Genomic DNA, 25,817 nt, shown 5'->3' on the forward strand with positions numbered 1-25,817 from the left:
CCTGTCCAGGATCTGAATCAACAACAAAACCACTATGTTGAAAGGTTAATTATATCTACCTTATTTCTACCAATAGTCCTTTGAGCCGAAAATGCACTCATTTTCCCTAGATGGAAAGTAAAAGAAAAATAAAAGAAAAATAAAAAAATAAAACAAAAATAACACGCACGCATACACACACACGTGCGCGCGCATGAAAAGACCAGATGCTCATACACAGGAAAGCACTACACGTTTAAAAGCTATAGCTGGAAACATTTGGCTAGCTTACATTTTATTGTTATACTGATAGGTAAATTCTCTACATAAATGGGGAAACACAATACTTCATGCGAGAGGACTTGCACAAGAGTGAAATAAGACAAACCCAAAATAGCTTATATATTACAACACATAATTATATTTTGGGTAATGTTAATAGAAATTTTCCCAAAGTGTGACACACATCTAATTACCAGAACAATGTCACCTTATCCAGATTGTTAATAATATGATTTTACACATTTACAAGTACAAAACAGAAATGTAGCATTTGGTCTCAAATGAGTGGATAAAATTTACTGATGTTACTATCATGGATATAAAGTAAGCTGATCTTCTCAGGACATCTATATGGCGCACAACTCCTGAAAATATTTCCCATTCATTTTATTATAAATTACTGTACATACAGTATATAGCAGGAAAATAAATGTAATTAATATGGTGCTGTAACTATAGCATTCTAATGAGCTCTTATGTATGCAAGAGAGGTCTAAATAGCGACTGCCCTAACAGATGCTTATAATTTCATAAGAAGACTAAATCAGTATGTTATAAACAGTTAAGGGAAAATAATGTTTTATCCATTTATGAAACTGTGTTAAGATTATGAAAGCTTAGAAAAAAATCAAAATGACAAAGCAGCTGTCAAATACAACACACTACTGCCACCTAATGCTTACTAGAAGATTACCTCACAAAACATCTAAGTTCCTCTAAACAAGCATTTATGAAATATGGAGCCATCCGTACTGAGATTTGTTTAAAAATATTGGTTTTTTCCAGAATTTTTTTCAGATTATCCCCAGATAATTTTTTAAAAATGAACTGACATCATCATAGCTCTTTCTGTATCGGATCCATTCTTTCATGCACGCATGAAAAAGGCTTTAGCTTATCACGATAAATATGAGGCCCCAAATATTTCATTTCTAGTAGTAACAACTGGATACATGAGCTTTATTTAATGAGACTACCCAGATACATTTGAAAGGTAAATATGAATAGGTTTGTTGTATTGGGGCCTAAGACTCTGTGGGTTCCCTTAATCTTCCCTAATCCTGTTTGTGTACTGCCTATTAGGTAGAGAGACAAGAAAATACAATACAGATCCTAGAGACGTCTATATGCAGACAATTTAAAAATCTGGCCCTAAGCTAGCAACCTTGTTTCTGGCAAACAAAAGAAAACACCTACAACAACAAAAAAACTGTTTTTACCCCTCAATTTAATGATTTTGTGAAGTCTGAAGGTGTTCACTTCCACAAAAGTAATCATAGTTCAGGTCCTGAACTTTTTGAGTTTCCTGCATTATAAGGAGCAGGGAATGTGGTATGAAAACAGCACATCCATTCCCTGTAGTACAAGAATTCTTAATGTTATTCTTCTGAGTGAAAAGTGGGTTTAATAATCTCCAGGAAAAAAAAGATCCATCCAAAAAAGACTAGATACAAGAGCAAGAAAATGCTTTTCTTGCTTCCTCACTCTGACCCGCTTCCGCATCTCTGTTGATCTTGTCTCTACCTTTAAGTCCCTTTATAAATAAGCTCTCCTCACTAGATCTGGTTATCTGCCACTGCAGATAATAGCCTGCAATTTCCATCAAGATCTCTGTACTTTTTTCATACTAACTTTTTACCCTATGAATTACTCACTGATAAAAATCCAAACAGTCACTATATTTCCTCTTTCAAGGGGTGGGGGGAGAAACACACGGAGGGACACCTCATCTTGTATTTCAGTAAATATGGTAGTTTAGAAAGGCCTATTTTAACCAAAAGGCCTAACTTCCCTTCCTTATAAACACAAAACCATAAAATCCCAAGTAATCTAAACTAAAGCACATCCTAAAAACAGAAACCTACCTCAATCAGCCCAGGATATTGTAAACCTCCTATCCCAATGCAAAAGCATTCCAACAGCACCAGGAAGCTGCATCTGACTCTGAGATCACCTTCTCTATCTTCAGCCTCTGTCTCCAAATACTGACCTCACTATTAACAAAGTCAATGAGCTTTGTGCTACCAATCATCTCCCTCAATGTGCAAGTAAAACGCACAGTGATACCATTTTAATTTGAGTCCCTGCATTGGAATACCAAATAAGTGGTGTGCCACCAAACACCTTCCTCATTCATAAACAAACCACACAATGATCCAGTTTTCCTTCTAACCCCCACATTGGAGTACAAGATTCTCAAAGCCTAATTTCACATACTTTAATTACTATTGCCATAACACCCTCTTCCTTCCATAAAATTAGGACTGTTTGGCTTGAAGTATTTCAAGTTTCTTGTCCCCATTGCTTCTGGAAAACCATTCCAGAACTTCAATTCTTCAATTGCTTGAAATTTTCTTCTAATAATATAATTGTTTGATTTCCTGGTTAATTCACAGTGGTGGTTATGCTATGATTGATCAATATACAGACATCCCTTTCTCCGCACTATCTATGGTCTACGAGCCCCCAAATTATAGAAAAAAAGTTTTTGTTACTAGCCCCTAAGTATATGACTTTTCACTTTAAACGATTAAATTTCACATCATATTTACCACTGTAAACCAAGGTTATCTAATTTTCCCCTGTATAATAATCTGTTCACCCTTGGCACTGCCAATACATCCCAATGTTGTGTCATCCACAAATTTCAAAAGCACATATTGGATTCTTGAATCCAAGTTGTTAATAAGTATACTGCAGTACACTGTTAATATTAAATATTAAACAGGATTTGTCCCAATACTAATGAAGAACACAATAAATACTCTCTCTCCAATCAGTAACTCAATTTTCAGTGTATCTTGCTATAGTCTCTCTTTTAGCTTGCTCCTTATTGTATCTTTGAAATGAAGTATGAATCCCATCTTTTCCATATCCCACAAGACATGGTATCAAATGCTTTCTTTAAATCTAGATAAATAAGGTCCACTGCACTGCTCTTATCCAAGTCACTTACCTTGTCATACAAGGATTTTAGATCAGCCCGACATCATCATCCTTGGCTAGAACTGTTACAACTTACCTCAGTTTCCATTTCCTTCCATGTCTTTCCTTCAAAGTCTGTCCACTGCATAGTAATAAGACCAGACTAAAGGACTTGTAAATGCCAAATTTTTTTCTTCCAACTCTAGGTGTACACTCACCAAGCACATAGCTACATAAACTGGCGTTCACTACAATAATTACTGCAATGTAGGGAATAAAACATGACTGATAAATATTCTTCTGATACCATAAATTCTTAACAACAACAACTAGAGTTACTAACATGAAAAAGGACAAGCTTTTAAAAATTTCACTTTGTTCTTTCTAGTTTCTCTCACTGCAGTTAATACACAAGTGCAATTAGTAGGACACCAGGTGTTTTTACAAACATAGGTCCCATTCTTACAGGCACAAACCCTTTTCATTCAAGAGGATGTGACATTAGTCTTGCTTACAGAATTGGTCCCATTCTATAGAGTTTAGCTAAATACATTTTAATTTCTTAAAAAAATTATTTCATAGATTGTAAGGGGCTGGAAGGGACCTTGTAGATCATTGGGTCCAGTCCCCCTGCACTAGGCAGGAAAAGATAACTGGGGTCAAGTGACCACAGTGAGGTGACTGTCCAGTCTCCTTTTGAAGATTTCCAGGGTAGGTGACTGCACCACCTCTGGAGAGAGTTTCCCTTTGCAGTACACTGTTAAACTTCTGATGTTTACAATACATTCTGTTGGAACCTCCTCCCATTTTAAAGTTTTGTGTCATGACGCTACACTCTGCTACCGTATTGATCTAAATCCAAGACAAACCTAGCACACAGCCAGAGAGTGGCAAGGGAATCAGCACTGGTCTCAAGCCTGCAGTCTGGCTCCAGACTGATTCCCATATCGTTCCCTTGGCATAGCAGGTAGCCAGAGAGCAGCAAGAGAATCAGTTCAAAGCCAGAGAAGGGCTACCTGCAGGTACTTGATTTTAAGACAAGGCTTCATTTCCTCCCATGATGAACCGGGGAAAAAACCCTCATCTTGGAATCAAGTAAATATGATGCATCTCCAATTACCCTATCCCAACTCTCTTTGTTTAAGGGGGTGGTGCCCTGTGAATCTACTAGTCTGGATCAAGTCCTTGGCTTTGACACCCGTTTCTCACTATGGCTCCTGTGGCAGGTTCAAATGAGCTTGGGTCCTTATTGGAGATTTAACCCAATGAAGGTTTTAAAATCAGGAAGTGTCTGTAGTGGCACCAGAGAGTCTTTTCAAAACATACCATTTTTAGTCAGCGGGAACATAGTGTTCAGAGACTTTGCGTAAAACAGTAAAGAAAAGCCTATATGTCTAACACAATGAATATGTTAGCTTCTCTTCACTTAAGGAAAAGGGTCTCTCTTCATACTAGCCTGACAGACCAGCTGCATACCTACTGCAAGCCTCCCTGGACCTGTTCAACAGTTCCAGATTGGAAAACCCTCTCCTGCTGAGAAAAGTTTCTTATACAAGTTTTATACAAACCTATGGATGCCACTCATGGCTGTTTTCACATTCATTGCTCCCTATCCCTCTTAACCCAGAATCAGGTAGAGGGAATCGTCAGACACATTGCCCAGTCCATCTGTAGCCAAGTAAGTCCCTCTGAAGTTTACTGTCCATTTGCAGGTATTCATTTAATCACCAAGCTCCACTCACATGCAAATAATTCTTGATACAGCTGACACATGTTAGTATTAGTCATTAGTTGACACTTATTAGTAGCAACATGTCAATACCCTGGTGTTGTGTTGTTCCTGTTGCTGTTATTAGGAGTGCCATCTGAATAACTGGTACTGAAAATGTTCACAGAAAAAAATGCTGCTGGCAAAAGGTTGTTGCTGCAAACAAGCGTCAACCACAGTCAGTTTGTAAACCCAACATATCTTGCACCTAACCCAATCATCGCCTATTCCCATGTCTCTATAAAAAGAATACCTTCTTGAGACCAGGTAGAGTGCAATTCAAAAATGAATCAGCAGACTGAGTTGCACAATTTTCATACAAATAGAAGAACTGTTCACATTTTCTGTAGCTTGCCACAGATAAAAATTAAGGAAGAAAGGAATATGCAAATATCCAGGTTCCTACAGAGAAAGGCACCACAGTCAATTACAGCAGTTGTAACACAAATGGAGACCAAGCTACTGAAAGAGTAACAAGGGAGACAAAAAATCTTTTTACCAGAAGTATTCTTCAAAACTGTTTCTCCTTCCTCTTGCATACCAGAAAGAGGGGAATGTAGAATGTACAGCCAGAAAGGCAAAGAAATGAAAGAGAACAAGAGAAATTTGTGAGGGAAGTAAACAGACAAATAACAACTGTTCTGATTGTATACAATAGGATTTTTAAAACTCAAAATTAATTCTTCGCCCCCTGTAATTTTTGCATCCCACACGTTACTCAGATGAATGTTGCAATAAACAATATTCATGAGTAATGGGGATAAGCTGACCTAGTGTTTCTTGCTGTAACCATGCGATAACACCAGCTACACATGGTCAGGAAACTAAGTTAACCCAATGCAATGGAGGAATTTTTAGAAGTGTATTACCAAGTGAGTTTTAACAACGTTTTTCCCTTTAGGGTTGGGTGGGAGGGAAGACATACTATATGCTAGAAAACACTTCTGTGCAGATAAAGATCTGCCTGAACTTCAAAAACAGGTAGATAAATCGACAAAGGATTATCTAATACTGAATGTTTTTAGAAGCCAGAGATTTTCAAATGCTAGCAGGAAATGAGTGCAAATTTTGTTCAAGAAATACTAACGCTCATTTGGTCAGGAGGCATGCTATCTCAGTTGCTAGACAGTAAGAACACCACAAAACAAGATTTCTGTCTGTGTAAATACAGCAGAAGAAGCACGTGCATGGCCAAGACTGGAGTGGTTGGCTCCACCTACCCACTTTCTCCAGCACTATAATACTGCAGGAATAGATCTATCAAACAGAAGCAGAACAAGCCACTGTAAATTATCTTTGTGTGTGGAAGCTGTCAGCTTGAGATAGAAAGTTAGCAGTTGTCTCCCTCTTCCCCACCAGAAGTGATGAGTTTATGTTCTAATCTATTTCTGTGCATCTTCCAGCTTACCATTCCATCCTAGACAATAGCATTCATTTTCAAATTGATTTGGGGTGCCCAACTTGAGGTACCATCAAAAGGCCTGTAAAGTTAAATCCCTTTATAAGAGTGATACTCAGACTTTTAGCCCCATGGGCCAGATGAATGGCATGGGACCAGTCAACAGGCCAGATCCCTGTGGGGGCCAGTGCTGTAGGATCAGGCCCCACATTAGGGCCACACTATCTGGTCCACCAGACTCCCCACAGTTCCAGGAGCAAGGAAGTGGCAAGTAATGTTGCCATCACTCCCCCATCAGCAAATTTTTGGACCTGTGAACAGCCTTGCAGACTGGATAACGCAGCTTCACTGCCCAGATCTGGTCTTCAGGACAGGGATGGAACACCTCGGCTTTATAAGACACTCAAGTTGGACACCCAAAGATCAAAAGACGCTTTTGTAGATTTAGACTTGTACATTTGTCTTCAAGGAAATATGTCCAGCTTCACTCCAATATCTGCCTCACTGCTAATACTGTGTTTCTGAACCCAATGCTATTCTTTGCAACTACTTTGCACTTCAAGCCACAGTCCTCCTACATCAGTCAAATCTCACCTCTTGGACAGTACAAATTCCCTTAACCAAGGTTGCCAGCTTCTCAGAGTGTTCTGCCATGACCATCAGTAGTTGATACAAAAAGCATCTTAATAGCAGTCACTCAATTGCAGAAGAATACAGTGGATTACTTACTCTGCAAGTTAACCCTTTCAGTGCCACAATGGGTACGTTCAGTTTCTCAGGATTATGACAGCAGGCCATTCAGACATATCAGAGGAATTTAGGAGTATTCAATATTTTGGCTCCAACATTTAACGGCAATTAGCCATCATTAATCATTGCTATGCACACAAGTGATTTTCTTCTTCACTATATGTTTGAAAATTATCAGCAGTTAAAGATGTAATAGAATAATTTGATCCAATTATAACTGATTTACAGCATACTGGAAAGGATCATCATCAAGGCTGGTAAGCTTAAAACGAGATTTATTAGCTGTATTATAATTTGCATGCACGCAATTGTGCTTTTTCTCTGCTCTACACTTCTTGTGCTTTGTGAGCAAAAAGGTTATCAAAATGTCCAGCAATCCTATTATGACACAGATTTTGATTTTAGGAACTAACGGAGGGCATTGAATTGTATTTCAGGATGTCTTTATGGTCATTTAAATTTTAATAGCCATTCATTTAGCAAATAGATTTTTCAAAATACATAGGATGAGTGCATAAAAGTATAAAATGTATATAACAAGCCAGAGTTTAAAATTTGTTAATCTCTATCCATAACAGAATAATCTACTGTTAAAAACATCTCGAGTTGTACTGACACCAGTCTAGTGGTCAAATGTCCTTTTTGGTTTATGTTAATCTGTCTGTCATCTGCCTTCTTCATTTTCCTTGCTCTCACAGATGAACAGGCAGAAAGTAGGAGAAAATCCTATATTAGAGTAATAGTCACAAAAAAGAGGTACCTGGGAGCACATCAAACTGAAATCATCTGCATTTTGATGTCACATTTTTAGCTCAGACTTTATTAAGGGAGTTGATTCTTGAACATCCCCTGCCTTGCAGTCCAAGAAGAAGATAACGATAATATGAGCTAGGTTTTTATGAATGGTTTGCTTTTTTTGGATCTGGCATAGATACGACACAAGTATCTCATACACAAAGACAAAAATATCAATGAAACCTGTCAAAAAGTTCCTTTCATAAAAGGTTTACCTGACCCAAGCAATTCCAACATCATGAAGCAATTAAATGTTTTATCCTCTTTTAACTAACAAACTGCAACTTCAATAAGCATCAGATTAAAATAAAACAATGGGGCTAGCCAATACTAGCTCTTATCCACTGGATAGTACACTATCATGAGCCTTAGTTTAAGTTCTTGGTTTGTTATAGACAAAGTTTACAGAGGGAAGGAAAATGCCAGTGACAATATACAAATACCAACGAATACTAGCATATCAAAAATTGTCTTACAAGAGAAAAGAGCTCTGAAGTATTTCTGGCATCAATACCTCCCCCACAAAAAGCCTACTTTAGCCAGCTAACGTATGTACATCCTTTATATACAGAAAAGAAGCAAGACAGTCGCATTGATTTTAAAAGCAATGAGGTCTTCCTCTAATCTGTATGTTTATAGTGCTCTCTAACCATCAACAGTCAAATATGGATCTTAAGAATATTTGACCTTGCCAGACATGGGAAGTATCAGCACTTTAGAAGCGATGGGAAAAATACAACGGATCAATAACGTGAGTTTTCAAAAGCCACAGAACAAAGCAGTAGCATCTTGTGCCCATCCCTGAGCTTACTTCATTAAATCAGGCTGACAATCAAAAAACCATACAAGCACTGAGCAATGAAGTTCTCAAAAGTATCTTAAAGTGACTCGGGATCCCAAGACCCATTTTTAGAAATAACTGGAATACATAAGTCACTTTTTAAAATGGACATAGAGAAAAATTTCAAAAAGTACCTAAACCCATGTCCAGAAGAGCGTTATGTGGTGCCGCAGACCTGTCTGTGGCATAACACACCGCACATGCAGGCATTCCCTGTGCATCTACCTTGCAGAGCAAGGGGTTTTTTTGACCCACAACAAAAAAAAAGTGTGTGGGGGGGTGCATGTAGTAGCAGCACACACCACCCAAAACAAACCCGGCCAGCCAGAGCCACACTCCAGCTGCAGGCCAGGCTCCCAGGATCCCTGTTGCTGGCCCTAGCCTCTGCTAGCCCACTTCTTGTAATCTGCTGCATGCCAAAGCACGTGTGGCATGGGCATTCCCTGGGACCAAATAGCAGTGGCATAAGATGTACTGCTGCTACTTGTCCCAGGGGAAACAAATGGATGCGCTCATCTGGATGCAGCCTAAGAATCTTTTCTTCTTCCTTTTTTTCCCTCATTCTCCTTTATTTTTTTGGTAGAATTTTATAGCCAACATCCACTAAAATTATGAGTTCTTCCTTATAATAACCTCAGGATTTCATAGCCATTGTTATAACTATTGTGTTATCATAAGTCATTTCAAACTCAATTCATATAACCAATGACAATCTGAATCTAATGTTCAGGTTAAGTTTGGGAATTGGAGAGCTGGATATTATATTCTTGTCATGATTTGATCACTGCCTTCTTCTGATCTGCGGTCAGGGATCATCTTCCCAATTCAGTAAGGGATTTGTTTTAACAGTATATCCTCAAGACTAATGAAGTTTTAGATTTTCCAGGTGATTCTTAGGGTGGATTCTGATGACAAAACGTTCTGGTCATCTAGTTAGATTTTAATAAGGAACTTTTTCACTGATTGTTGATAGAACTATCTCCAGTCACTTTCTCCACAAAATCCTTACTGTCCTCTCTGATTTATGTTTTATCTGCAACATGTGCAGCTTGCTAAAGCAGAACGATAATAGAGTGGACTAGTTCCACATTTTTGCTACCTGAGTTTCAGGAAGTATTGAAGAGCACACAACCCGTGCTTTGGCTCCTTCTTGATCAGCAAGGACCACTTCTAGGTTGTTAGCTGGTGGAGAATAACAATACCTCCTTAGGGACCAAGTTGCTTTAAAGCAGGGATGGGCAAAATATGGCCCAGGCTGGCAGTGGGGTGGGTTACAAGCTGGTGCTGAGCGCAGGGAAAAGTGGCCCCTCGCCCGCCCCATGGCCAGCACCCCACGCTGCAGCCACCTGCAGCCTGCCTGGGGCTGCCTGTGCCTGCTCCAGGCAGCCCCGTGCAGGTTGCGAGTGCCTGCAACGTGGGGCACCAGCTATGGGGCAGGTGAGGGGCCACTTTTCCCCACACTCAGCACCAGCTTCTTCCCTGCTGGCGAGCAGGGGGTCAGGGCTTTGCGCTGCCCCCTGCCCGTACTGCAGGGCTGGGGGGCACTGGGTGTGAGCGGGTGGGGAGCCAGTGGGAGCATGGGTCCTGCACTAGTGTCCCGGGGCCAGTGCCAGCGGGGCCCAGAGCAGGGTGGCAGGAGCGCAGGGTCCCAGCTGGCAGGGGCTCTATGGAGCCGGGCCAGCTCCCCCCTCCCTGCTGATGCAGCCCAGCCCAGCTCCACAGACCCCTGCCAGCCTGTGCCCCACTTTGGGCCCCACTGGTGCTGGCCCTGGGACATTAGTTCCAAGATATTGGGACATTGGTCCCAAGATGGTGACCAGGGGGTGGGCCACCCATCAAGGGGTGGGGCTCCTGTCAAGGGATGGGGCTACCCATGCGGCCCTCCACAGCTTGCCAAAACTGGGTAAGCAGCCCTCCGCTTAAAATAATTGCCCACCGCTGCTTTAAAGGAAAGTATACTTTAAAGAAAACATGTAATTATAGATATGGAATCACTTTTCCACCTCCTTGTAAGTCTTCCAGAGACTTCACAACAGATTCTATTTTAAAATATTTTCTTTGTTTCTATTAATACCTTACACAACAAATCTCTTGAACTTGGTTTATACATTGCCAATGTGTGCTGGAATATGAATGTGACAAGAACAGATCATACATTAGTAGCATCTCAAATTTCAGCTACCTCTCCCTTACTTCATACTAAAGCCTGTACCTCGCAGGGCTAGAAAACAAAGAAAACGTCATATTTACTTGAATCCAAGGTGAGGCTCCCCTCCCACCCATTTAACATGTGGTTGGGGTTGGGGTTGGAGCTGCAGCTGCTGTCTACCCCCCTGCTGCCTCTGCCCACCCAGTCATATTTGCCTCCTCTGCAGTTTCTGCCCCCACCCCACCAGCTCTGGCTAGGGTGGCCATCATAGAGGACATTCCAGTTTTCTGCTACTCTGTCCTCTATTGATATGAAACCTGACGCCTTTATGTTCTCTATTTTTCTCTTCAGCTGTCTTCTATGATAGCCACCCTAGCTCTGGCCCTAGGCCGGTCTCACTCCAGCCCAGGGCATGGAGCTCATGGTTACTACAGCCCCAGCTCAGCTGGGTAGTACCAGCAGCAATACAGCAGCCCCAGCTTTAGGGCCCGGCCAGAGCTGCCACCACTGCAGCAGCTGTTGCTGGGCTAAGCTAAGTGTGGAGCAACCATGTGGTCTGTACCTCAAGCTAGAGTGGGGCCAAAGTGGAGGGTAAATGACAGAAGGGCAGATGCAGGGGCAGAGGCCACAGGGGTAGGTAGCAGGGAAGGCCAGGCCAACTGCCTGCCCCACTACCACCTCTCCCACTGCTTGCCCTACCGCCTTCCACCTGCCCCCCTGCCACTGCCCCGCTATTTCCTCCAGAGTGGGGGATATTTTTAAGATGATCCTCCAATAATTAGATTCTACATATAGAAAGTTATAACAAATTTATAAATTGTCCATGTCTAGAAACTAATTATTGGTGATGACCTTAAAGTTAGAGTCATCTTGGATTTGGGTAAATACGGCATTAGAAACCAATGACTCCAAGTAAGCTGCAAACAAAAATATAATTAACTTTGCGCCAAGTGGTCAATCCAAATTTGGAAATGGCTTGTTGAGCCTGAAATCAGTTTAACATTATCTAGATCAAGGGTTGGCTACCTTTTACTAATGGTGGCTACAGCTTCTTACCCACCCACTGCCACAGGTCATCAACCCTCTGCTGCTTTCCCAACCATCCTGGTCTGTGTGGTGGGTGGCTCTCTCACCACCTAACTGAAGCTTCTGCTGAAAAATGTGCCTCTGAAAAGTGTGTGAGCAACAATATGGACCAGCTAATTCAGAGGCAACTGTAAGTAGAAGCTGCAGTGGCGGGGCGAAAAAACAGCCTTCCACGCAGAACGAGTATGGCTGTGACAGATGCAAGTTATTGGCCTGCTATTGGTAAACCACAGCACAGAATGTAGGCTGCATAGGGCAGCTGGATGGCAGCAGGGTATCAGCATGCAGTTAATAAAACACGGACCAGATCAGAACTTCATGGAACATAGCCAATCTCTTCATGGGCCACAGGTTGCTGACCACTGGCTTAGGTTACTCCAGTAAATAATGCACATGAAAGACTACCAGTTTCTTTTCTTGCTAATATGCTATTATGACACTATTTGTTTTTCTAATATTTAAATTATAAGAGTTGGATTGAGTTTCCTCTTCTTCAGTTAGGTTTATATTATTAATGTTTTCAAGTATATTTAGTATTCATGAAATTAAAATAAGAAGGTGGCACACTGCTGCAAATATCAAATAAAAGGTGTGATGTAGCATAATTACAAAAAGGGTCCTACAGTACTCTTAACATAAGCCTACTTGTCCAAATGTAGTCCAATATGGCTTTTACATCTTTGCTTCCGAGTGATTTTGCTCAGAACATAGCACAGTGGAAACTCTACACTGGTTGGCATCTAAGCACCATAACAAGGTAAAATATGTTAAATTGCATCAAGAACTAATGGGCATAGATGTGTTTTAAACTAAGCAATATTCAAATTCCATTTCATTAGGACCACATAAGCAGAAGTTACATGCAAAACACATTTCAAAGAAAAAACACTCACAATTAATCCCTTGAGTACTTCCAACAAAAGAAAAAAAGAAGTACGTCTAACACTGTAGTTTTTCAAATAAAAAGGGTGCAAACTTAAGCTAGTTTTAAAAAATTCAGAGAGTGTATTTAAATGATGCTTTCCCTAAAAAGGGGCATACCTAGAGTTCGAATTTTCTAACTTTCAGGGTTCCAATTCCCCATTTTAATTCAGCATCAAAGATTTGTTTTTGCAGTTTGAAGTTAACTTTAATAGTTACAAACTAAGACACAAATCTCACAATTGTGTATATGCACATTTAACTTTATATGTGACCTCAAATGGGATTGCTTGTCTGCAAAATTAACATACAAACTGTTTGTCAAACTGAAGCCAGCATCAACAAAAAACAAATATCCCTCATGGGGAGGAAACAGCTGGCATTCACTCATCTAGTTTTTTAAATGAAAATTTTTCTGTATAAAACTAGAGATCTAACAGCACCCTCTTTCCATTGTCAATATGATAATTGTCTTCCCTCTGTGTTTGATACCCTTACATTCTCTATACTTTCAGAATTTATAACTAGTTTAACGCTAATCTATACATGAATTCTTCTAATCAAGAGAATCTTAGTGTGCACATAAGTGTTAAGTGACATTTTATTCCCTTCCCACATTAAGAAAAGAGCTTCCTGCACACTCCTTGCTCAAATTACATGGAATTTCTTTAAGATTAGGGCACACATTGTAACAGCAGCATATAATTTTCCTGCACAATAATTCTTTTCCAGCTGAAAGGTATCCTATAATATCATCAGCATCAACACGAATAGACACCTGATTTTCAGCTAGACAAAGCTTATGTATTTGGTGGGTTTATTCTCTGTAAACAGCAATTTTCACTTACAGAATAGCTGCAAGAAAATTTGAAAACAACCTAGCAACTCATTTTTGACCCTCAAATACTGGACAAAAAAAGACTAAAAATTGTAGTCGTAGTACAGAAAAGATGGTGTACATTTTTTTTAATGGAACTTATTTCTGTTAGTCTAGTTTTATACTCCAACTGTTAATTTAGTACGTGTTCAATATATGAGCAATGCCTTTCACAGACTGCAAAAACTGTGTGGGTTGCATGACTAGCAGCACAACCCAAACCCTCCTTATGCATTTATGATTGCATATTATTCAAACTACAATCCAGCTATGAAAAATGTGGTAGTTATCACAAATATTTCAAAACTGTGAACATGTCCTGAATATCAAAGGACTACGAACCAAATTCAGGATTGATTTTGAATACAGCTACAGCACAATTCTTGAACTCTGTTTTTCCCATACCTGGAAATCTCATGTTCCTCTGCAGTAAATTCTAGGGTTGACCTGATTAAAATAATTCACTAAGGAGCATCTCCAATGGACTGCGAGAGGGACAGAACATATGCTTCTATTAATGGTTTCAAAAGCTTACCTGGGCTAGGATTCAAACAATCGCAGTATGTGCACTGATCAGGACACTGCCTCACATAGCTTTCAAGCACCTGGCCCAGGAGAGCAATTCAAACCAACTCAGCTGGATGCCAAGAATCCTTAAACGGTCAATGGAGAGACTAAATAGATGCCAAGAAGCAATTCAAGTTTAAGCATCTGGGTGCTCTATTCAGAGAATGGAGAATGTTAAGAATGCCAGGAGACTCTTAAGAGATACGAAACAGGAACCACTAACTCACGCTGGTGTGTATAAACTCCCAGCTCTCTGGAGGTTAGGCACCTACTTAAGTTATGCATTAAGGGTCACAATGTTTTCAAACACATGTTTGAGGGTAGCTACATAGCAGACATCTGAAGATAGGTGATTCAGAACTTCTAGGGTACAGGAAAATATACACTTCTAGGGCACAGGCAAATGTAGTTTCAAAAGTGGAAGAGCAGTGGATGAAGGGGGGTTAAAGTTGGAGCAGTTCTGATACATTTGTCTCTCTCTCAACTTGTGCATATCTAACTGTTATAGCATAAGGGTACCTGTATGTTCCCAAGCACCAGCTCCCCCCACCCTCCTTTTGAAACTGCTCTAAATATATTTTCACCCATGTCCATAGCCATACTTGCATGGTGGCATCCTACTTCAAACCATTTAATAGGGTGCTTGCCCAAAAGTGGGAGACTTAGGTTCTAGGTCCTCCTCAGCCTAACCTCCCAGGAGAATGTCTTAAAACACATGAGGTGAGGACACTCGCTAGTGGGAGAGCAAGCAAGAGGGACTGCAACACTATTAGTAGTGGTTAGGACACTCCCCTTGGAGGGCAAAACTTCAAGTCCTTGGTTATTTCTACTTTAACCAATGACTACATGATGCCATCGATGACCAGGTCAAAGTGCTGAAATCAGAGGTAAGGATGGAATGAGAAAGCCTTAACAAGACAGCCAACTGTAAGAATAATGGGGCAATCTGCCAAAAGTGGGGGAGAGCAAAATTAAATAATTTATGAGCATACAGAAGATAATAAGATATTAAAAAACATGTTCTGTGTATTTGTCAAGAACACACTGTGTCAAACCAATCCAATCTTTTTCAGTGGCAGGGTAGGTGGTCTAGTGGATACCATAAAAGCAGTACATGGAATGTGTGTGACATTATCCCACATGGCATTCTCATAATCAAACCAGAGGAATATGGTTTATGGAAAATCACCAAAGGTGGGTGAACTACTAGTTAAAAACGCACATTCAAAGAGTAGCTATTAATGGTTTGCTGCCACTCTGGGAAGCCATTTTAAGTGGGTCTGATCAGGTCTGATCAGGGTCCATTTCTGTTCAGTATTTTAATTGACTTAGTAGATGAGCAAAAAGTATGTGAAGAAGATGCTAAATAACACCACTCTAGGAGGGATTACAGGCATTTAAAAGAACAGGATTAGGATTTAGAATTTAATATCCAGATAAACTGGGAAAGAGACAATAAAATAAGTATTATATTTAGCAGGAAAGGATCAAATCCACAAATACAAAATAAAGAATATTTATCTAGTCAGTAACGGTTACTAGATGCTTTTCAGCAGTATTGTGTCTGAAACAGTTTGGAAATCAATACTGCTAAATCCACGGTGCAGGTTTTTGGAAACTGAAGGAGGAAACAGGTATGGCTTTTACAGAAAAAGAAACTGGAAGTTGTATCCCTATTTAAATACTTTGGAATTGAGTTTAATAAAAATCTGAACTGGAATAAACACACAAAAATGTAAGCACTATAGCAAAATAAGTTTTGAGTGGAGTTTTTATCCTTTTACAATAAGACTGGTACAAGGGTGGTACTGGCAGCACTAAGGCAAGGGGCAGAAGTTACACATATAAGCGGTCCTTGACTTCAGCTTCTCGATTTACAAGCAACAGCACTTACGACCTTTATAAACTGACACCATGTTTCGAAGTTCTGATGGGGATTTCAACTGTATGATGCTCGATACATCTGTGTCCAGCTGGTAAGTCTGGTAAGGGAGTGGGGAGGGAAACAGTGTGGTGGAGGGGGCAGATCAATGCCCCCGCAACAAAGGACAGATTGGAGCAGGAGCTGAGACAGGGGGCTGGGGCAATTGCTGCCCAGCCAGGGCGAAGGGGGGGGGCGGAGCACGGGACAAAGGCACAGCTCGTCCAGGGGGCATGGAGAGGGGGAAGGCTCCCGCTGCTGCGTGCCACTAGTCCAGGAGTTGCTCATCTGGAGGTTTGTCTGGCAGCTTCCACCACTGCTCCTGCCGCTTGTCTGGGAGGGCATGGGAGGGGTATGTGCCCCCAGATCTGCATGGGGCAGGCAGCGCCAGGGCTACAGCACACTGCACTCTGGGTCAGCATGGTGGTGCTGGGAGCGGGGGTGGGGTGGGTGTGGGAGAATTGCTGCTCTGCCTCCAGAAGAGTGGCGCACAGCAGTGGGAGCTGCTTCCCCCACCATGCCCCTGGATGAGCTGCAGCTCTGTCCTGTGCCTGCCTCAGCTGGGTGAGCAGTGGGAGGCATGGGGGGGGGTGCCCCCGAATTGGGGTGGGGCAGGCGGCGGAACGGGGGCTACAGAGGGGACTGCAGCCACCTGAAAATTTGTTGTAGCCCCGCCCCCCATAGCCCCTGCCGCCTGCCAGGAGCAGAGTGCAGCACAGCCCTGGCTTCACCCACCCCGTGCAGATCCAGGGGCACATGCCCTGCCCCCACCCGGTGCTCTCCCAGATGAGTAGCGGAAGCCGCCAGACGAGCAGCTCTTAGACCAAAGGCACGTAGTGGTGGAAGATACCCTACCCGCGCCCCCCAGATGAGCTGCGCCTTTATCCCGCCTGCACAGCACTTGTCCTAGCCCTTGTCCCAGCCCCAATTCCTCCTTCGCTGCTGGGGCGTTGATCTGCGCCCCCCAAGCCCTTCCCTCCCCCCTTCCCTTGCACCAAAAAAGACTTACCAGCAATGCTCCCTCTAAGGAGTAGCGGTCCGTGAGTGCGTTGCCTCGGTCAGGTGTGGGACACTTACTGAAGGGGGCTGAGGGCTGGACGCTGGGGCCTAGAGGCCGGGGGCTGGAGCAGAGAGGCTGGGGCTGGAGCTGAGAGGCTGAGGCCAGAGGCTGGAGGTATTGTGCTGCAGTCCCTCTTGCTTGCTCTCCCACTAGCGAGTGTCCTCACCTCATGTGTTTTAAGACATTCTCCTGGGAGGTTAGGTTGAGGAGGACCTAGAACCTAAGTCTCCCACTTTTGGGCAAGCACCCTATTAAATGGTTTGAAGTAGGATGCCACCATGCAAGTATGGCTACGGACATGGGCAAAAATATATTTAGAGCAGTTTCAAAAGGAGGGGGGGAAGCTGGTTCTTGGGAACATACAGTTACCCATATGCTATAACAGTTGATATGCACAAGCTGAGAGAGATACAAATGTATCAGAACTGCTCCAACTTTAACCGAGAGGCTGGGGGTTGAAGCTGGGGCCAGGGAGTGGAGGCTGGGGACAGGGGCCGGAGCTGAGGGCCAGGGGCTGGAGCTAGGAGCTGGGGGCCAGGGGCTGGAGCCGGGGTCAATGGGCTGGCGTGGGCTCCACCGGCTCCGGGGAAGTGCTCCGCTCCCCCACATCAGAGACAGGGAGTGGAGCACTTCCCCGGAGCCTGCAGAGCCCGCGCCAGCCCCCGGCTCCAGCCTCCATCCCTGCCTTGCCTCACCTCAGGGAGAAGCCGTTGCCTGCCCACTCCAGGGAAGTGCTCCACTTCCCGGCCCTGATGCAGGGAAGCGGAGCACTTCCCCGGAGCCCGCGGCAGGCTCCCACCCCAACCTCGCCTAGGAGCTTCAGCTCCTCTCCTAGTGCGCAGCCTTGAAAAGGCTGTGTGCAGCCACACTTTTAGTTGTGCACAGCCGCGCATGTGTGCACCTTAGAGGGAACCTTGCTTACCAGCTGGACGCAGCTGTATCGAGCATCGTAAAGGAACCAATCACCCATTTATAACATTGTTCCTATGGGAAAATTGTTTCCAAGTTATGATGTTTCAACTTAAGACGTGGTTTTCAGGAACCAATTGTGCTGCAAGTTTGAGGACTGCCTGTAAACTGGTTTAAGTAATCAGAAACTGGTTTAAACCTGTAACAGAACAGGAGTTCAGTGCAGATAAACCACTTTCAAAACAGCCAAAACCAGTTTAAGATAAACCGGGCTGGATGCAGTATCAGACTGAACTGATTTCGGTTAGGGGTGCACCGCAGAAGATTTTCTTGGCCAATGCTGATAGCTGATTATTAACTAGCCATATTGGCCGATACTAATCCGATAACTAATATTTAGTAATAAAGCTCACTGAATGAGCTTTAGTTCAAGCATCCCCACTGTAGCAGAATACTATCCCTGTCTCTCTCCAAAACTCTGTTACCTGACAATTTGGTTACCATGGTCACTCCTCTGTCCCATCTCTTCATGTGACCCTGAGCTGGATACATTCCTGAGGGAGGGGGGAAACCTGCTCCCTCTGCCTACATGACTGGCATCATATACCTGGGTGAGGGGCTTATGCTCCCTATTGTTCTAAACAATGCCACCCTGACTGGGAAGGGGCTAGAGACCCTACCAGTCTACCCGGCAATGCGTGATGCATTTCAAATTGGTTGGCTGGCAGCCAACAGGTGTTGGTCTCCATTGGACCAGGAAAATGATGTCATGAGGTCTATATAGTTTAAGGACTGCCCAGGAGGAGGGGCAGTAGCCATGATGAAAATTTAGAGAAGCCAGACCATCTGAAACTTGCTCTCTCTTGAAACTCACAGTCAATGAACTGCCTGCCTCCACAGGGAATCTCCACCTGCCTCTGGATGATACTCGTGAGTAAGCTACCCGAGATCTAACTAGATATATAACTTGCAGTAACTCAGATGCGTGATCAAAGGTTACCCAGCCACCTTGTTTGCTCTATGGGATTTCTCTGATATTGCTTTACCCTATTCCAAACCTCCTCTTTGTAACCAATAAAGTTCTCATTTGTACCTAGTGTGGGAGACTTATTGGAAGAGGGGCTAGATTATGCGTTGGGGTCTCCTTGGTTTAGCTGACTAAGGGAGACCATTATTTGTGCTTCAGATTAAGGGAAGCACCACAAGTTCTTGAAGTGGGTCGAGTACCCTCAAGGACTACTGGCCTGTTTCCCAGTGGGCACAGAGTCAGGATCATTCCAGACGGTGGGTGGTAGTGGCGTTACCCCCAGGCTAGTGGGTGTACTCAAGGAAGAGGGTCGGCCAGATGTGAAGTGCCCCTGGGGAGGCACTCAGAGCCTGGAAGGTGGTCGTGCGCAGTGAGGTGGGTGGCTCAGTGCAGGACCACCTCCTACTGGCCCACCACACCCACTGCCATTTCTAAGCATGGGGACACTGATACAGTAGACACGGCAGCACTTTAATTAGAGCCACTGCCCCCCCACTCCTGGAGCACATGTAAAAATGAGCCGTGCCACTTCTGGCCTCTGCCCTTCAACTCCAGCCTGGAGGCAGCTGACTGAGCCTGCCGAGGGCTGGGTGGTCTCTGGGCACTTTAACTAGAGCAGCTCTAACAGTCTTCCTTCCCACCAGGGGAAAGATACATCAGGGGGAGTGGATTCCCTGGCCCCGTACCAGTCTCTGCCCCGACCCCTGGGGCACAGACCCCCAAGCACCACGGGTTGAGTCATGCTGGGCCAGGAAGCTCATCTCTGCCTGCCCCTCACAGCCCCAGTCACATCTCCAGCCCTTGGCACCTTTACAGTGCCCATCCCAGTCACTGCCCACAGTCAGTTCTGTGCCGCACCGCACCAGTGCCTGGGACACTGCACCAACTGCCCAGCCCACCGGTGAGGCAATGGGGTGAATCTGGGGTCACCACGGCTCATGGGAGGGAACCCAGGCATCCAGAGGCCACAGCATAATTAAATTATTGGAGAACATCATCAAGCAAAAAAACCCAATAGCCGATAACATTCATTTTCCTTTTATCAGTGCCGATCTAATACATTGGTGCACCTCTAATTTAGGTCAAACCCGTTTGTGGAATTTCTGTCCCAGACCCCTTCTTGGTTCAAGTTAACTCACAGTACCTCAGCATCCCAGGGTGCTTTGCAGCCCTGGGCTATGCTGTCTGCTCCAGTGGAGTAGGGACTGCTTCACCCCTCTGCTCCTTAGTCTACTTCTTACCTGGGTCTATCAGCCCATAGGGCTGGGGGGACAGGGGAAAAGACCCCCAGACCCTCCTAGCCAGGTTATACACAGCACCTATGGTGAGGAATATCCCTTGTGGTGGGGGCTTTTTGACCCTTAGCAGCATTCCCCCATCCCAGCTGCTGACTACTTCAGCCACTGCCACAGGTGGGAGGGAGAAAGAGCCAGGCAGCTGCCCATGCAGGCCAGCATGGGGACACTGGGGAGCCCCTACCTTGGGGGGCTCTCCCTCACCCCAGCTCGGGGCAGCCCCAGGGAGCTGAGGGGAATACTTCCCCTCCTGAACCCCAGAGCTGCTTGCTTTAACTCCTGAAATTGTGATGGATAGCCCAGGGAGCGGAGGGAAAATCTGCTCCTCCACAGCCAGTTTTGCCTCAGCTGCTGTGAGTCTGAGGCAAAACTAGTTGAAAAATTTCCCTCTGCTCCCTGAGGCTGCCCTGGGCTAACACTGAGACTCAAAGCAGCTGAGACAAGCACCTCTGCAATTTGGGAGGGAAAAAATTCCTGTCAGCTCCCTGGGGCTGCCCCGGGCTAGGGTGGGGAAAGCCCCCCCAAGGCAAGGGTTCCCCAGTGCCCCCATGCTGGGATTTATGAGCAGGCACCCAGCTGGAGGACTCCTTATCCCTCTCTCCTGGGGCAGTGGCTGAAGCTATCAGCAGCTGGGAAGGGGGGAGGCGGGGGGTGGATTACCTTCAGCTTTCCAGGGCTGCCTGGGCTGGGGACCCCAGGCTGGTGGAAACCTCCTGAGGGGGAGGCTCCTTCAAGGTGGGCCAGCACCTGGACAGGGGTCTCCTTAACCCCCTGTGGGGGGGACAGCAGAGGATTGGTCTGGGTCAGTGCAGGCCTTCCCCTGCATTTCCCAGTTGAAAACTGAACACCAGCTCAGTTGGTTATCGGTTCAACCTATGCAGCATAGAGGAAGCTGCCTAAATTGAATTGATTCCACCTCAGGCTTTTTGACTGTCTGTACTTAGCCTAAATGTCTACAGGTCTAAGGTAGAATCTGTTTTATTATATGGCGTGGAAGTATAGAGTGATGACTTGCTTCATTGAAAAATAGAAAAAAATACAAATTACTTTCTAAGGTGGCTTTTATTTCTACCAGACTCTACACCAGCAGGGCTCATGTGGCCTGAAACATGGCTGCTTAATGTGAGCACTTCAGCTCAGTTAAGAACCCTAATTACTGAGTAAAAATGAGTACCTGTACCTCTATCTATACCCCAAGAAGTGCATTTTAGAGGCCTTTCCTCTTCCACATAAACCCTTTGTTTGGATGGTTAAATAACATTTTATACTCTCCTCCAGACAAATGGCCTAAGAAAAGTGCTGACAATCACTGATCCAATATTCCCCCTATATTTAAAACCAAACAGAAACCAGATATCAATTGAAGAATAAAGATGCCAGCATATAGACATATATGTATGGGGTCTGACACCATTTGCCTACATCAGGGGTTTTCAACCTTTTTTAACAAGTGTACCCCTTCTGGTGGCAGCACCCAGATGCATAGCGGGGTGGGGGGCTTGCATGTGGTGGCCACTGCCCACCACTCCACACTGCCACTACCACCATGCCCTACTTTCCCATGGCCGGTTACACATGCAGTTCCGCGGGCTGCTAATGGGCCTGGTGCCCGGCCAATTGCACGCCACCTGCGAGCAGCCCACTGAGCTGCACATGTGACTGGCCATGGGAAAGCAGCACACAGTGGCAGCAAGAGGCAGTGGGTGGCGGTCGCTGCTATGTGCAAGCCCCCTTACTCCCCCCAGCATCCAGCTGGCTGGGCGGTGCCTATGTGGCCCGCAGAGGGGTGCCACTGTTCTCACCTCCCCCTGCCCTGGTTCTGGGAGCAGGCACAGAAACACATTCCACCCCACCATTCAGACCCTTTGCACCTTGCTGCCCTCGCAGCTCTGCAGGTAGGGGGTGGCCACAGCACCTCCTTGCCATCAGCTATTGGCTGAGGGTGGTGGCTCAGCAGCCAAACAGGAGAGCAAATGGGTGGGGAGCAGGGAGGCACCACAGTGTGCTGCATGGGGCTGGCGGCGCCCAGCATGCCCTTCCCCCAGGTAAGAGGTGACATGTGGGAATGCGCTGGGGGAGACATTGCCACCATGCCCCAGGGCATGCTCCATCCCCACCCACCCGCGCAAGTACCCCTCTTCAAGTACCCCTAGGGGTATGCATATCTCCAGATGACAACCCCTGCCATACACAGACAGGGCATGTTCTTGCAGGAACAATGAGGCAGACCATTTAAATCACTATTTGTGATTTTGCTCATTCTTTGAAGAAATAAGAGGAAAATTGATTTCTCCAGTAACTGAAAATGTTAAATACTGGGCTAATGAAGAAAACAACAACTTGGCTCCTTTCTAATAACTCACAGCCTGTCCTGTGCTCCCCAGGTGTACTTACATTATTTGCACAAAGAATAAGGGCCAAACTCAGTTAAAATTTCCCTGTTTCTATTCTTAAATATGGTATCCTTATTTTACTTTTTGTATCGTCATATATTGTTTATTTTAATTTTGTTTAAGTTGCCAGGATTTTTATACTTTTATGAATATTCATACATTATATAATTTTATTATAGTATATATAATTATATTGTAAATTTTACTGTATTGTTTTAGTGAAAGCAGTAAATAAACTACTCCTGCATCTAGTCAGCAGTATTGTGAAAAAGAATCTGAGGGTTATTATGTAACAAACTGTGTATTGGGATGCTATTGTAAAAACAGAACAACTCTCATTCTGTGATGTATTGCTAGATGCCTCATATATAGGGAACGACAGGTAATATAATTCCACTCTAACCTACACGGTGAAGCTGGAGTCCTGTCGCCAGTTTTGGGCACCACACACTAAACTAATCTTTTGAGATCCCTTACAGCCATATATTTCTGATTTTTATACTCAGAAACCTTTACAGGTGCTGTGTTTTCATACATATGCAATAAAGAGGACCGAGTATTGTGAGCTTTTTATCTTGCAATCTACAGTGAGACTGAAATCAGTGAATGGATCACGATACAAAATGTTATGATTTGAACTAACCACTTTTATCTTAACAGCTTCTTTTTTAATCATGAATAGAGATTTACAAATAGACTGCACCAGTTTTAAAAGAAACACAGTTTTTGTTTGGGTTGGCTTATAGGCACATTTTTAGTGTCACAAGAACATCAAGAACATCAGACATATTTGTCTTTTAGAAGGGTATTAGTCAGGCAAGTTATTTGGTGGAAGTGTACTTGTCCCTTTAAAAAAATGTTTTAATATGTTCATCATTTCATCTTTAAGACTATTTTTACTTAACATCCTATTTTTATTGTTTTTATCATTCAGAATACAACTGGAGTCAAGAGATTTTTGGTTAACCAAAGAAGTAATCTGTAAATAAAGGGTCTCTACCTTAGTAATGGAAACTAGACACATACATCTTGGACAAACATACCTTTTAATTGCTTTGAAAAGGCAGTGAGAGTTGCTGATCAGGAACACATTAGCAGTTGCAGTGAAAACCTGTGATACAAGGTAGCTAAACTGCTGTAACAACTCTGAATTGAAACACTTGTTTCACTAGAGAAACATGTAGCTATGACAGCAGAAAAGGTTATACTGCTGTCATGTAATGCTGATACAATTGTTACATCTGTCTATACCTGTAAGTCTCAAGTCAGCAAAAACTTCAGTTTACTTCAATAAGAATTCTGTGAAATATCCACCATGATTTTTTTTCAATATTTTTATATCAAAATCACAATACGTGTTCACCTACTTCTCTTCCCATGTCATTATTGAAGATTAACAAGGTAAATAAAGAACAACTTTCCTTTTTCCACTAAATCTGGCCCTCATATTTGACATGCAACAATCCAACATTCGATCAATTATAATTACTTCCATGGCAGCAAACTGTAACACCACCAACACCAATTGATTTATCTTATTCTGCCACACTTTCAACAAAATGGGTTAGCTTCTTTAAAATAATTAAAAGTTGCAATGTAAATCAAAAGAAATTATTTTATTCCATTCTTATCCATGTAATGAACCAAACCAAATAAAACCAGACTTGGTACATTTCCAGAACATTTGGCAAGGGATGGGGCAGTGCATCCTTGGGGAAGAAGACAATACCATTCAGAGGGATTTAGTGATAAATAACCAGCTCTTGAGTTCTATTTCTTATTTTAAACTATCTACACCCACTGACAAAATTATAAGCATATTCACTATGTTTGGCTCTTATTATACAAAATGCATATATGAAAACTATAATTGTTATCTTACAAATTTACATAGTTTATTTTTGAATTATTTAAATACTATAAATTATATACTTACTAATAATACCAGTTTTTGATATTTCCGTTTCAGTTCCGTCAGGCTGTCTGATGGCTTTGCACCCAGAATGTCATACCAATCCTTCTTTGGCATCCTTACAAGGGCCGTCATTTCATGAGGTACAAAATTACTTTCTTAGATCTGTTTAACAACAATAAAAATATAATTTGAAGCATTCATTTAAAAAGAAAAAAATGTGAATAATCCTGTAATGTATGACAATACATGGGGCCGTGGCAGAGAATGACATCAACAATGACTGGAAGAGGCCACATCCTTCAAACGCCAGCTTATTAGCACATGTAGTCAGTCATGTTATCCCGCAATGGGTTTTGCATCATATGGAATGAGCTATTTCAACTGGAAGCAGCACATTTGCTGATGGATTGTATTCTATTTTCTAAGGGCACTAAGCCTTCTAAGTTCCATATTTCTTCCTCTCTCTGTGGTTCTACTTCTCCCTTTCCAACGGCCAGCCTCATGAGAGAAAAAAAGAAAAGAATCTGAGCAAGCCAGTGTGTGTGTGATGGGGACAAAGGCTAAATTCACAGTTCAGAGAGAGATGCTACAGCTAGCTCTGAATAAGCTGGCTTGGGTATCAGCAGTATAGCCGCATTGTCAAGGGATTCTAACCAGGTGAACTATCTCCATGCTATGCTAAGGCAGCTATGCTCCTCCCAGTACCCAAATGAGTATATTCAATTATCTCTACTTGGTATCTCATTGTGTTGTGTGTACATGCCTGAAAATTAGACTTGGTACAAGGACACATGAACAAATTAGACTGAGACAAATGCGGGCAGAGATTTACAATGTACTAGCTACTCCAGGGGTAGCTAACCTAGGGCATGTGTGTTACAAGTGGGATGGGCAGCATATGTGTGCGGAATGCAGCAAACAGGAAAGAGGACAAGCAACTTACTGGAAGATAGGGAAA

The 25,817-nt window shown here is 43.4% G+C and overlaps 1 protein-coding gene across 2 annotated transcripts in view; it reads right to left on the reverse strand.

Moving 5' to 3' along the window:
- The window catches only part of DNAJC24 (DnaJ heat shock protein family (Hsp40) member C24), a 77,623-nt gene that overhangs the window by 47,087 nt on the left and 4,719 nt on the right, over window positions 1-25,817 (reverse strand). For both annotated transcript variants that reach the window (XM_006031677.3, XM_025213348.1), the window contains exon 2: window positions 24,881-25,021. In XM_006031677.3, coding sequence (XP_006031739.1) covers window positions 24,881-24,991 — 111 coding nt within the window. In that variant the 5' untranslated portion in view covers window positions 24,992-25,021. The remainder of the gene's footprint in view (window positions 1-24,880; window positions 25,022-25,817) is intronic.

Source organism: Alligator sinensis, unplaced genomic scaffold (assembly GCF_000455745.1).
Source record: "Alligator sinensis unplaced genomic scaffold, ASM45574v1 scaffold439_1, whole genome shotgun sequence".
Taxonomy (NCBI): Eukaryota; Metazoa; Chordata; order Crocodylia; family Alligatoridae; genus Alligator; species Alligator sinensis.